Raw genomic sequence first — 13,378 nt, 5'->3', positions numbered from 1 at the left:
AAAACAATTTGTGGAAGCTAATGCTAAACCGCTAAACACATAAAACAATTTGTGGAAGCTAATGCTAAACCGCTAAACACATAAAACGATTTGTGGAAGCTAACGCTAAACCGCTAAACACATGAAACGATTTGTGGAAGCTAACGCTAAACCGCTAAACACATAAAACGATTTGTGGAAGCTAACGCTAAACCGCTAAACACAGAAAACCTTTAGCTTAAGCTAATGCTAACCGTTAAGACGACTGTCTCAGTCTGTCACTCATCTTTATCTCCTTCCAGTTGACGACTGGTTTGAGAATCGCAAACAGCAAAGTCCTCAGTTTCTGATTTTGCTACATATTTTTACTTTAAAGTTGTACGAACAAGATGAATTGAAAGCATTTGATGCGACATAAAGTTCATGGAAGTCGTGAAAATGGGAAACATTTCATGGCAATAACTGGTTTAAAAGGTTTTCATCCTGAAATGTAAGTGGCTAATGGTAAATATAATAAAAACATAAGGCCGGAGGGGTGACCGTGCAGATTTTTATGCATGTATCCAGACTTTAAAGATTTAAAGACTGCTGCACCAGTTGTAGCGTTTTTAGCTATTTTCCCTCAAATTTGTGTCTTGTTGAATTCTGGAGGCTACACGCCACATTGAAGTGAAAAAAGAAAAAGGTCTCTCTCTTTTTTTTTTTCTTTCTTTGCACCTCTGTTGAAAATAATGACTTTATTGATCTCCCGGATAACCAGAAGAAAAGAAAAATGTGCTGCTCCTGCTCAGACGTTACTGCCTCGTTGTTTTCACCCTACGGCGACCGTCGTCGCGTTTTTTTTTTCCATCGACAGCTTCTGCCAAATGTCTCTGGGCAGCTTTGCCTTCAGGAACCTGAGTCAGGTATTCGGCTCCGCCCCTGTACGCGGCCCAGGGAGAGGCGTAGATGAGAACACGGTGTAAAGCACAGCTGCCCCGGCCGGGCTCCTCAAACTGGACTTTCAGGTTCTCTACCCCGGGCGAACACATTTGAGGTTCATCATCTGTCAGTTACAGAAACGTGAGCGGATTGAGTGACAGCAGCAGTAATTACTATTATTATTTGTTGATTGAGGTTTTAACGCTTGAAGCTTTTTGTTCATGTTAAGTAAGTAAGTGTGAAGTAAGTAAGTGTGAAGTAAGTAAGTAAGTGTGAAGACGAGGTCTGAGGACTTGTTGAAGCCACGCCCACATGCCTTTAATAGAGTAGATTAGGATGAGTTTGATTGCACTTCCATGGACAGAACACAGAACGGGCTTCATAAACATCATCTAAAATAGACACACGTCTGTGAAAAAATTCAGGTCTTTACGATGCAAAATAATAATAAAAAACAATTAATTAATTTTTAAAAAATATAGTTTTTAAATGGGAAATGTTTCCAGTCCAGTTGAACTGAAAACATTGGTTGATTTGATTTTAGTTACAAAGAAGTCTCAGATGGACGCGGTTCGTAACATTCATGTTGTGGAGACTCTACTTCTTTCTTTAGAGTTGAGTTGAATAAATGTGAGAAGTTGTGGAAACTCTGGTTGAACTATATTAAACCAATCAGATTGGATCCTCTTTGAAAATAACTATTTGTATATCGTCACCTTCCTAAATTAATGGAATAAGTCGTTTTTTTTTTTGTTTTTGTTTTTTTTTGCCAAAACTGATTTTCTGCCAAAGTCACTTTTGACAAAAATGACACGTCATTATTAAAAGAAGGTGACAATATTTTGTCTGCTTCCAAATTGTGATTAAATCTATATATAATTTGTTTTTCTGTCTTCTGAAAGATGAATAAAGGAGGATTGCAAATTGGAATTTGCGAGACAGGAACATCCTGCCAAACATTTCAACAACTACTGGCTGCATATGTTAACTGTTGTTTGATAAAGCGTAATATAAAAGATAAGTTTCAAAGTAACAGTAGCCTCAGATCATGATGCTGCCACCACCTTGCTTCATTGTGGTGGGTGTGATGACTTATTGTTGTCGTAGTAACAAACTTTTACTTTTGGGATTGCGAATCAAAGTTTAATTTGGATTTGATCCGACCCCTCCAACGACTTTTGGAGATGTTGGCAAGACCTGGATGCTTTCTTTTCTTTTTTTTTTTTCTTTTTTTTTTTGAAAGACGCAAATGAGCAAATGTCAGAAACAACGTAGTCAAGTCTATTTGTTTTGCACATTTGAGCACCACAGTAGTTCAAAGACCTACCGATTTGACTTTAAAACAAATTCTGTCTTTTCTCGAGAGGCGTGTACACTTTGGAGAAGCTGTGCTAACACACAGAAGCAGAGAACATTTTCTCTCTTACCAACGGCTGTTTGTGCTCACCTCTCTGATCCTTTTGTTTTCCAACTCGTGCCCGACGTCGGCCAGCTTTGACCTTCGTCTGACCCGGCCGGCCCCACCCCCCTCTGAGACTTCCTCATGGTAAAGTCGCTCTGAGTTGGATAGGATTGTGGCCCTGCAGCCAGACTTACAGTAAGCAGCTCTGGACAGGAGATTGTCTGGGTTAATAATCAGGAAGGGATGCAGTAAATTTTGAAACAGGTTTTTCTTTAACTGGTGTAATAGTTGAGTGGGAATCTGTTCAGGGGAGCAATTATGTACTTTTTGAGATGTATGTAGTTGCATTATATTCCCACCCCCCCAAAAAGCTGCTCAATACGGAATAGAAATAATTGTTCCATCATCGTTTTGGCGCCCTCGCTAACGTAGCACCCACATTTGTTGCATATGGTACATAGCCCACTGAATTAGTTAATCTGTGGAAACCTTCCTAGCTCGTACATTTTTTAAATAATGCATATCAAATCTATCAGAACCTCGTAACAGTAGGTCACACAATGAGAATGTTAATCTGAGAAGCAACCGAAATGTTGATGGTAACTCTGGAGGAGCTGCAGATGCTACTAAGAGGAAGTTCTTCCTCAATTGACGCACATCTCGTTTCACCTTCGACACTTGGTGTAGGACAGATTGCTGGACTTCTTTGATCAGATATAATGATTCTCCTGAACAGAACCGATTAAAAACAAAGGCAAAGTACTGCATTCATCGGCCGCAACAATAAATAGCTCAAGTTGACTGTTTTATAGAAAATAATGGAGAGCTTTTTTTTTTTGGTTTTTTTGGTTTGTTTGTTTCTGATGCTGCCAGTTCATGTCTTCCACAAAACCGGAGTTTGTTGAAAAATGGCTTAAGTTTGTCCAAAGTGGATACTTATGGCAAATTGGGAAATTGACGGACATTTTGGGGCAAATTGAAGCATTACTATGACAGGAATAAAACTGTCAGACAGCAACAGTCTTCAGTCAGAGGGTTCTTTAAAGTCGTTGCAAATCTGACTGCTACTGGAGATACCTTACTGCCCCACAGTGTCACCATCCTAGCAGCTCTCTAAAGATGCTTGGATGATATGAGTTTGGACAAAATTTAACGTTGAGTATTTTTGAATCAAATTGAATTTGAACTCTGCCAAATGTTTTTTTTTTTTTGGCCCTTTTATACCAAGGAAGTTGAGAACAGTAGACTCAGAAAGTGTTTAAAATTTTCTCTTTTTTTTCTAAGCGCATCAGTTTGTCTTATGTTGTTGATACATAATGATTTACAAAAGTCACTGTTTTCGGCAAAAATCAAACAACTTTTCTGATTATTTAAAAAGTATATTTAGTTTATTGTCGAGCAGTCAAATAGGGAAAAAAAATCACTATTTTCTTTTGCATTTTTGAGGACAAAAGTTAATTGTTTTTGGAAGTACAATTTGAGTACTTTATGGTGACAAGTTTTATGTGGCTACTAGGAGAAAAACTTCCTAAGGACACCAGGCCCGCTGTGAAATATCAACATCATTCTTTAGCAAGCACAGGGAAGCTGGATACAAGTGCATGCCACACATTTCAGATTTTTATCCATAAAAACCTAACCTATCTTTCTTCCTCCTCCTCAAAAATTTTGCACCACTTTGTGTTGGTCTAACGGGTTCTAACCCATTCTGGTCAGCGATATGAAAGTCACAAATGTGCGTAAGTTTGTAACGCATTAATCATTTAACTTTGACAATGATGTCATAGACGCAGATCGAGTGAAATCGTCGTTTCATCAAGTGAAATGACGATCCTGATATGAAATGTGAGTTATGCTTTCCAGTTGAGTCAGCAGATTTGTCCGTTTGGCCTGCAGCCGCTTCGTGAAAGAACATGGTAACGGCAGCTCCTGCTTCCAGCCCGTTTTAGTGCGCAGGAACATTTTGGTCTTTTGCTGTACTTAACTGGGTGGCAAATTAGTGCTTTTCTGTCACCAGGCCTGTGTGCCGCATGCCTCTCCATGAACACGTGGGCCGGTTTGGCAGCCGGAGAGGGGGAACTCGGTGCTCCAGCGTCACGCTGGAAAATGAAACAAGATACACACAGCTGTCTTTGAGAAGACAAATCTCTCTCTCTGCTTCATGTTGTTCTTGTCTTTGTTTTAGAGATCGGACCAATCAGGCCACTTCGTACTCTGTTGTTGTTCAGCGGTGCAGGAAATTCCTCACTGGCTTGTGAAATTTAGGAGCCTTTTTTTTTTTTTTTTTTTAACCCGTTTTGTCACCCAAAACCCTCCTGAAGTCTTTGATTTATTGTTGTGTCATTTCTCTTTTTTTATTGTGTTTCATCTCAACAATGTCAGTTTTGTGAAATACATGCAATTGTTCCTTCCAGTCTTGTTACTTTAGCCCCACATCTGTCAAGTGATAAAGGTTGCAGCGATTTCTTCACTCAGACGTTTATAGCTTGGATGAACTTTGGGACTTTTTGTAATGGTGGTCTGCTTGATCCTCCGGACCGATTTGGAAATCAGTTTAAAAAAAAAAAAAAGTTGCAAAAGGCATCCAGCACTTGGCTCAGAACTAAAATGTTGGGACTTTTTTTTTTTTTTTACTGAACATCTGGTCAGACATCTGCAAAGACCAGGGGAGAAAACTGGAGTCAAGTATGGGGTCTTTATTGTTCTAATAAATAGCAGCGACAACCATATTAGTTTGAAGAATTAGAAAAATGCGTCTCATGGGAAATTAAGGACATTTTACTTATCACGGTGTATTAGGGTAATTGTAGATGGGGGAAAAAAAGGAGTAAATTTCCACCAAAACTTTAAAGTGCTCAACCTTTGAAACTCAAAGTTTTTTTTTTTTTTAATAGAATTTTTTCTCCAATTAATCTAAAGATTTCTGATTTTTTTTTTTTTTCCTGGGGCAGAAACTCATACTTTTTTTTTGTCTAACCACTGTTAGACTTTTTTCTCTAAAAAGTGACAGGTTTCCTAGTAAACCTGATTCCAAGGTTTACTAGGAAATGTTGATTTCGGTGTTTTTGCACATATTTGTTTACATTTTCAAACATGTGGTTGCTACGCTAGCTGCGCTGGCTAAATTACACGAGTGCATCTGTAGCTTTCAGTCTCTTCAACCCAAACTGTTGGAAGACAATAATTTTTTTCTTCACTTTCACAATTTCTCAGTTTTTAAGTAGGTACTTATTTTGATATTAAACCAGGAAAAACTGTTGATGAGGGTAGATTTGTAGCAGGATTGTTTTGTAATCTTACTGCCAGTAATTACACGTAGCGAGGCGAGACATCGGCTGGTATAACATTTCTCTGTCATGACCTTAAGACAAAATATTGGTAAAGAATCATCTGTCATTTGTGCTACAAACAAGTTTTCTGTTGCTTGTAATATCTCCTCTTAGTCAAAAGAGAAGGGGTTTGATTTGAGTTTCCAAAATAGTGGTAAATGAAACATTTTTAGAGACTGGGAACATTTCAGTCATCAGAAGATCATTAGAAAGTATTTCAAACACAATTTGAGGTTTATTAAATCTGTGCTCTTTTTGTAAAACCTAAAAATTAATTTGGTCCCATCTGTAATGATCAGGCTCGTCACGGAAACAAATTTTGCTGAATGATAAATTGTCCCAGAAGTTATTGCGATAAGCGATAATATTGCTGATTTGAGACCATTTTCAAGTAATGTAATGGTGATGGCATAATAACGCAAGAACACGTTCTCAAAGATCATTAAACTTTCAATTCTGTTCAACATTAAACAGTGGAACTGAAAGAGATTTTAAACATCCAAAATAAATAAAACAGAAACAATAAAATGAACTTGTAAAGTCTCTGTAAACAAATGTCTGTAAGTCTGAGCTGAGATTGTTGACCAGCTCTGTCTTTCTGCCACATTTCCCAGTCTATTGAAACACCTTGCCCAAAAACAAACCCCTACGGTCTGGGCCGGCTGCTGCTCCAAAACAATTTCCTGCTCTTGATAACGGTAATTAGAGATTTTCATTCGTCTGCTGTGAGTCCACAACAGTGGCAAACGCAGGCCAACTTTCCACCACGTAATGATGTGCTATAAACGGGCGGCGGTGGGGCGAGAGGGTAGGAGAGGGGAGCGACAGGCAGGTCACCGCAGACCCCTCAGGTAACCCGACACGGTCACACCGCGGCCTGTCCCCTGACAGCCCGGTCAGCGTGTACGCTCACCCCGCTTGTGAGAACATTTCGGGCAGTGAACACGTTGTCAGCGTAGAGGTCAGGGTCCACCGGGGGTGAGGTTGGTGAGGGCGGGGGGCGTTTATGTAACTCTCTGTTTATTTCTCCGCTGAGGGCGGCGCTGGATGCAGGTCATGTTGACAGGCAATAAGACCGCTAATCTCAGCTAGCACCAAGAAAACACGTGTTGGACGCTGGTTAAAACCAGCTTGTTGATTTATGTGGCTTGACGTGACGCATTTGTCACGATTCAGGTGCTTCGTTTTTGATGCGTCTTTGAAGTGTTTGTATAAGTTTCTGAAAACTTTTCTCATCATTTCAACCGTCCAAGTTTCAAATGGTGGTCAATAAACTGGGATATTATTACAAGATAAATCAATTCCGTAGTTTGGTGAAAGAATTATTCATTTCATTTCCATTTGTCACTCACAGTGATGCATCTCTTGAAATTTTTTTTATGTTCTTTGTGTTGAGTTCGGTTTACAAGTAATAAAAAGGCTAAATTAAATTAACAAAAAGGGGAAACTGTGTAAGACACAACATAAAAGTATGTGCTGGACGTAACATTTGGTCCCTTTGTGTAAATTGCTGCAAAGGGGTGTTAAAGTACACCCAGTCCTTAAAAATAAAATGCATGTAGTTCATATCAGCACTAACAAGCATGGGGTCTTCAAGTGTAATATCAGCTCTTCACCATGTGTTTAAATCATACATTTCCTATTGAAAGGATTATATCATCTCTTTTTGTTTCGTAATGTGGCTCATTTGCCACAAAAAAAAAAGCCACTACACCCCACACATAATAAAGCCAAGTCTCAATTACCCTGGCTGTACTTTGCTCAGTCTCCATAACGATAAAAGGGCCTGCTTGCCAGTATATCAAAGTCAAGTGATAAGGCTTGGGTTGAGTGTTTGCTGTCCAGACTGAACTCGTAGGGTGGACTCTTCAGACGCATGGACACGCTGGTGGACAACCCCATCGGCCCATGTTCCTTCTGTTGTGTCCCTCGGGGTTCTTCCTCTCACAGGCTTGGTGGGACTCAGGCCACAAGATAGATGGATTAAACATTAACTTGTGGCCCCTTCATGCCGTCAGACATATGGACCGACAATGAATGATTGTACAAGCCCTTCCAAGCAGGTAGACGCCATGCAGTCAGGGGTTTAACGCTGGATAGAAAACGTCCAACTCTTTGATTAACTAAGGTAAGATGGTTGTACTTCCCGACGCGCCGTTTATCGCCTCTCGTTTGCCAAAATAGGTCGTCTTTGCCCGTGGTGGAATGACGGCGTTCACGGGGCAAGCTCACACTTTAAATATGCCGGTGTGCATTACGTGCGTGGATGTTTAGCTTTGAGTGAATACTTTGATTCAACTCAAGTCGATGAATCAAGAAAGTAAAGAATCGGAAGAATCGGATGTGGGTTTTACAAACTTCACATCAAAAACATATATGTAACAGCATCGGCATTATTTTTATTTCTCAATCTCAAGAACATTTCAGCATTTCATCTACCTGAAGTGAGTAGTATTTATTTAAGTTGAATAGTGCTCATGTTTTAGATTTTGAAGAAAAGATGCAAGCAAACGCCGGTGACAGACGTTCAGAATTACGGAGTTCCCAAAGTACCTTAAATTTATCAATTGTTAGAGATGATGAAATAATCTATAATCATCAACCTCTCTGGACATATGGCCATCTGTAGAGATTTACAGTAATCTACAATTACTCTTTAAACTGAGGGTGCAAACTCCTCAGTGAATCCTTGTGGATGACGTTTACTTTCCTAAAGGTCCACATTCACTTTTTGAGCCAGCTTGTGACTCTTTGTTCTGGGGAACCAAGCGGCTGCCTTCATGCCAATGTCACACTATAACTACTTTTATCTGCTGTAGAGTTTAAAAGCTGTCCTGTCTTGTCTGTAGATGGATATTGTGTAGGCTGGCTTATAAGTAGAAACCCATCAGATTTAGCCTTTGCTAAGTGATGTGGTTATCGGTTGAGGCTGCTAATTCGACGTACAGTAAACCATCCAGAATTTTTTTCCATACATGATTCCAGTGTTGATAATTGGTCAATTATTCTTTAAGCATGCCAGATCAAGCCTGTCACCTCTGGTTTTGAACTCATTCGATGCATTTGTTGGAGTCTTGCCTACTCATCCCCTTTTCAAACCCTAATTCTAAGCTAATCAGTGAGCGCTACATCCCCTAGCAGTCTTGGTTTAGTTGACACAAACATGTGAATCTGTTAGGCAAAACCTTTATGCAACCATAACCGATCGCTCACTGTCCTGCTACTAAATGACATTGGATGACATTCCTGTCCGAATGTGTGTGTCTGTCTTCAAACCACATCGACTAAACCTCTCCAGACTCCAGCTAATCTGCTCTGTGTGTGTTTACATTCCTTTGCATGTTGGTGGAAACATGAGGCTAGCTTGGTCCATTATCAGGGGGTGGGAGGTGTCATGAGTCCAGTTATGAATGTGTGTTTTGTAAAAGTTTTCAGGTGAAAATGGTAAAAAGTTTTCATACCCCCTTAATTTTTTTCCACATTTCACATCATTCCTTTGTCTACTTCCTATTTATTTTACTTTTTTGTTCTGGCATGGTTTTCTATTCAGTGTCCTTTTATCTGATTCTGCTGATGTTTCATGCGGTGAAACATCCACACTGTGAAACATGGCGATAAAAGCTAGCTGTCCTTTTGCATTTTGTCACATAAAATTCCAATAAAGTTGAATGAATCAAAGTTTGCTGTGGTAAAGTGAAAAAATGTTTACCACCATGGCTTTGTCTCGTCCCAATCAGTTGATTATTAATGGACAGTTATATTTACAAATTTTAGTCAAAACTTTTATTTTTCGTCCTTTGAAGCAGTACCGGCAGAGAGGGCTGGGCAATAAAACGATGATGATGCATTTCATCTCTATGGCATCAATCACTCGCTCTTTGGTTACCTAGCAACAACCTGTTACGTAACATGCGCAGTAACAGTTTCATGTTGCCTCCAACATACTCAGACATACTTCTTTTGGAGGACTCAAAGCAAATGTCCGCCAGACAATTTGTGCAAAAAGGTAAACTTTCTTTACAACCGCGGACGCTTGCTCATAAATATGATGCATTAAATAATACATTTATTATGTCTATTGGACCCATTGGGATAGAAGCCCAACTCCTTCATAAAGCTTAGTAATCATTAGGATATTGGGGAAGGAAGGAACCGGTACGATCGCTCCTTTATGGAATCTCAGCCATCCGCCGACAGCGCCCGAGTTTCACAGAAATGCTTAATATGTGAGAGCAGTTTCATGCTTTGCCACTGTTCCCCATAAGTGCTTAAAAGTAAAAAAGACCAAGGTGGAGGGAAAGGGGAAAAATGAGGACAACAGCTCAAGAGGATATTGTGGATAAAAGAAGAAATAAATTTGAACTGCGACAAATTACAGGATAAGATCAGGTTCACCTAGATGCGGTGACATGACGGAGTAATTTTAAAAACACCATCTTTTGACACTTCTCCTCCTCTCATTGGATTTTCTTTGCAGTGCCTGATGAAAATGGATAACTGAAGACTGACAAGCAAATGCTTAGGGGCTACATTTATTAATCCACAGAGTATTCCTGCTGCCACTTCTTCATGGACGTCCAGTGCTCTCTGTAACTCTCTCCATCTTCACGTCGAGCAGTTCGGCAGAGTTCATCAGCTAGACATGCCAACCTATCAAGTCTCCTCAAGCCAGTGGCCCAGTGACATATATACCTAAATACAGTCACAATGTCGTACTAAAATGGGAGTACCACAGCGCAGGATGTGTCACTCATCATTGGTTATATTTATTAAAATTTAAGAAATGGTATTGTGTTTTGTTATATAAAGTCTTGGCGCATTGTGTATCAGCGGCCCGCTGCGTTTTAGTACAGAAAAATGTTAAGTTACAAAAGTTCAGAGGTGCACAAGCAGGCATCATAATCTGGAATTAATAGCGTGTGAGGCCAGTGGGCAGGGACGGCACAATTGGTGCGCATCCCCCTCGTGCCCAGCTTAATGCATCAGCTATAAACCTGACTTAACCCAGGCTTATGGTGCACTGGAGAAAACCCAGGTGGGGTTTTATATGATATTAGCCGACTCTATATCTGTAACAGCTTCAACTCTTTGGATGACTTCCCACAAGGTTTAGGCTTGTGTTGATGGGAATTTTTGATTTGTTTTCCAGAATTGCATTTGTGAGGCCAAACACTGATGTTGGACGAGGAAGGTCTGTTTCGTAGATTCGTCCATGTGAGTGAGTGAGCGAGCGAGCGAGCATCTCCCACTACTGTAAAGTCCAGTGGTGTCATGCAAAGCAAGATTGATTTTGACACTTTTTGTTGCTCTTAGTGATTTAAGCCGTCATTACAGATGCGTGGCCATGAAAACCTATTCTCTGCAGCTCTCTATGCAATGTTCTTGAGCTAATCTGATTTGCCACGTGCAGTTTGGAGGTTTGTGGCTTCTGACGTTACAGAACCGTCTTCATGTCGCCGTCCATTGACGATGCAGTGTGGCTTTACATGGCTGTTATGTGACCGAGTTGCTGTTGTTCCCATTGGTTTCCTATTTGCTATAAAGCAACTAACATTTGACTGATTGGTAGTGAGTACGTTGATGACTGGATTTAATGTGCAGATTACTTTCTATCACATTACCATACAGGAATTGATCCAACCTTATCTAGAAAAATTCAAAATGTGAAAAGAGAAAAGATACCTTTCCTCTGTTGCAGGCTTTTTCCAGGTATAAAATTGTCCTGTAAGGCAAAGAGAAAATCCCACAATCCCATTAGATGGTGAAAATAAACATTGAATACATCGTTGTTGGTGTGTGCCAGTATTTTTTCGTGTTATCTGTCTGAATAATCTTTCTTTCTCCCCTCTTCTGATTTCTGGCCTTTAGTCTCATGTGTGACGGCGCCACCAGCACGCTCCTCCATCACAATGGTCGACATAGAGAGCCACTACCAGCCCCCGTCTCCGCTGGAGGACTCGGTGCTGGATGGCCCCCTGTGTGGTGATGACGATTTCATGGGCAACATGGAGGCGCTTCGCGAGATCCCCACATCCCTTGACGAGGACGCCCTCAGCTCCCTCGACGTCCCGGAATACCAGTCCTCCCAGAACGGGTCTGAAGGTTCCAGTATCCTAGGTAACGCAAGCAGAGAAGTCCTCCACACATACCTTTTTGCATGACGGTCAAATAGTTCAGTATTGCTCTCTTCTGACCTTGGCACCTTTTTCACACCTACATGGGATGTGAAAAATGACTTCCCATGGCTTTAACACCCTTTTAGATTAAAAAACATGCATTCTTGTTTTTCGCAATTTCACAAATATGCACTACTTTGAGTTGGTCAGTAAAATCCAATTAAAATACACAAAAAACATGGTTGTTGTCTTAAATCAATCAGGACTATTTAATCTCGTGTGTTGTTTTTTTCCTCATGGGACGGTGCTGTCAGGGAAAAGTCTGAGTCGTGTGCCGGCATCTTCATTGTGTTTTGAAGCGATTGAGTCTGCCGTTAGCGGCTAATATCCCCACCCTTAGTAGCTAGCTAGCCAGCTAGCTAGAAGAGCTAGCTCTTTACAAAGGCATTTGTAAAGTTTTAAAAAGTCTTAAAATTGATTTACCTCGGGGAAAACACGCACCATGTCTTAATCTACATTAAGATCGCACTACAAAGTGTTCCTAGTCCGTTTTTTTTTCTTGCGCAGCCTCTTCTACTGACCTACATCTTAATGCCTGTTAGCAAAAAGGGATTAGATTAACTGTAGTCTTTTCCTGAATTACCCAACGAGTTGCTCTCCTGGCCCAGTCCCCCTCGTTCCTGTTGGCCTTCTCTCTCCTGCACTCACAGCTTCCTGTCTCGTCTCTTACTCTTTCTTCCTCCCCCCTACTTCGGTGAGGAATTCACACATTCCTCTGCCACCCTGCACGATCTCTCGGGAAACATCCGCTTCTCTTCTGTGTCTCCCCACTAAAAGACATCGGAAGTCCAGCGAATCTGTCAAAAAAAAACAACAACAAAAAAACAGTTGTCGGCACCTTGCAGGTGTAAGGTCAGCGCAGGCCAGCCGACGCAGTGAAGACGGTGGAAGCAATGGCAGGAATGCCGATGATGTCATGGAAGAGTCGCAGGGAGGGGGTTTAAGCTTTTATGATTTATCTGTGGAGAGACGGTGAAGGATCGGAGCTGGCGTGTTCTCCGTGTCCTCGCTCGAATGAAACATGTGGATTTGCACGAGGCTGGAACGTAGGCCGCTGCCAAATGCTGCTTATCCCCAACCTGGCAGCACTCGCCTAAACTCATGTGGCTTGACTTAGAGCCACTGTTTTCACCACTTCGCCGGTGCTTTGTGGGCACCGAGGAGGCTCTGCCAGCCATGTTCCGCTCAGGCGGTGAAAATAGACGAGTGTTTTTGGCAAACCGCGCTAAAGTCCTGTGACCTGATCATCGCTGCTCCCTGTGTAACACTGTAATGGCTGTTGCAGCTAGCATGCTGAGATCTCAGTATAAACGGTTGCTGTCATGGAACAAAGTGTCTTTGTTTGAGGGAAAGAGGTCAAAAATCTTTGAGTTTCACAGTTTTTATTTTTTTATTTTTTTTGGTAGAACAGAACAGCAAATGCTTTCACTAAGGCGGAAATAGTTTTTTCTTTTTATGTTCGCTTCAAAATATCGTGAGGTTATTACTGAACAGTGGTGGGAAGTAACGAAGTACAAGTACTTCGTTACTGTTCTTAAGTACAATTTTCGTGTATCTGTACTTTACTTAAG

At 40.9% G+C, this 13,378-nt stretch overlaps 1 protein-coding gene across 3 annotated transcripts in view; it reads left to right on the top strand.

Moving 5' to 3' along the window:
* The window catches only part of pparab (peroxisome proliferator-activated receptor alpha b), a 49,564-nt gene that overhangs the window by 8,642 nt on the left and 27,544 nt on the right, over nt 1-13,378 (top strand). The window contains exons 1-2 of one of the 3 annotated variants that reach the window (XM_015042403.1): nt 7,479-7,759; nt 11,500-11,748. In XM_015042403.1, coding sequence (XP_014897889.1) covers nt 11,541-11,748 — 208 coding nt within the window. In that variant the 5' untranslated portion in view covers nt 7,479-7,759; nt 11,500-11,540. Of the gene's footprint in view, nt 1-7,478; nt 7,760-11,212; nt 11,341-11,499; nt 11,749-13,378 lie in introns of those variants that run through there. The other 2 variants (XM_015042394.1, XM_015042385.1) reach the window with 2 other exon arrangements.

Source organism: Poecilia latipinna, unplaced genomic scaffold, assembly GCF_001443285.1.
Source record: "Poecilia latipinna isolate Pla-1442-1.1 unplaced genomic scaffold, P_latipinna-1.0 Scaffold34, whole genome shotgun sequence".
NCBI classification, from domain to species: domain Eukaryota; kingdom Metazoa; phylum Chordata; class Actinopteri; order Cyprinodontiformes; family Poeciliidae; genus Poecilia; species Poecilia latipinna.
Note: the sequence above shows the minus strand (reverse complement) of the source record. Positions and strands in the feature narration are given on the sequence as shown.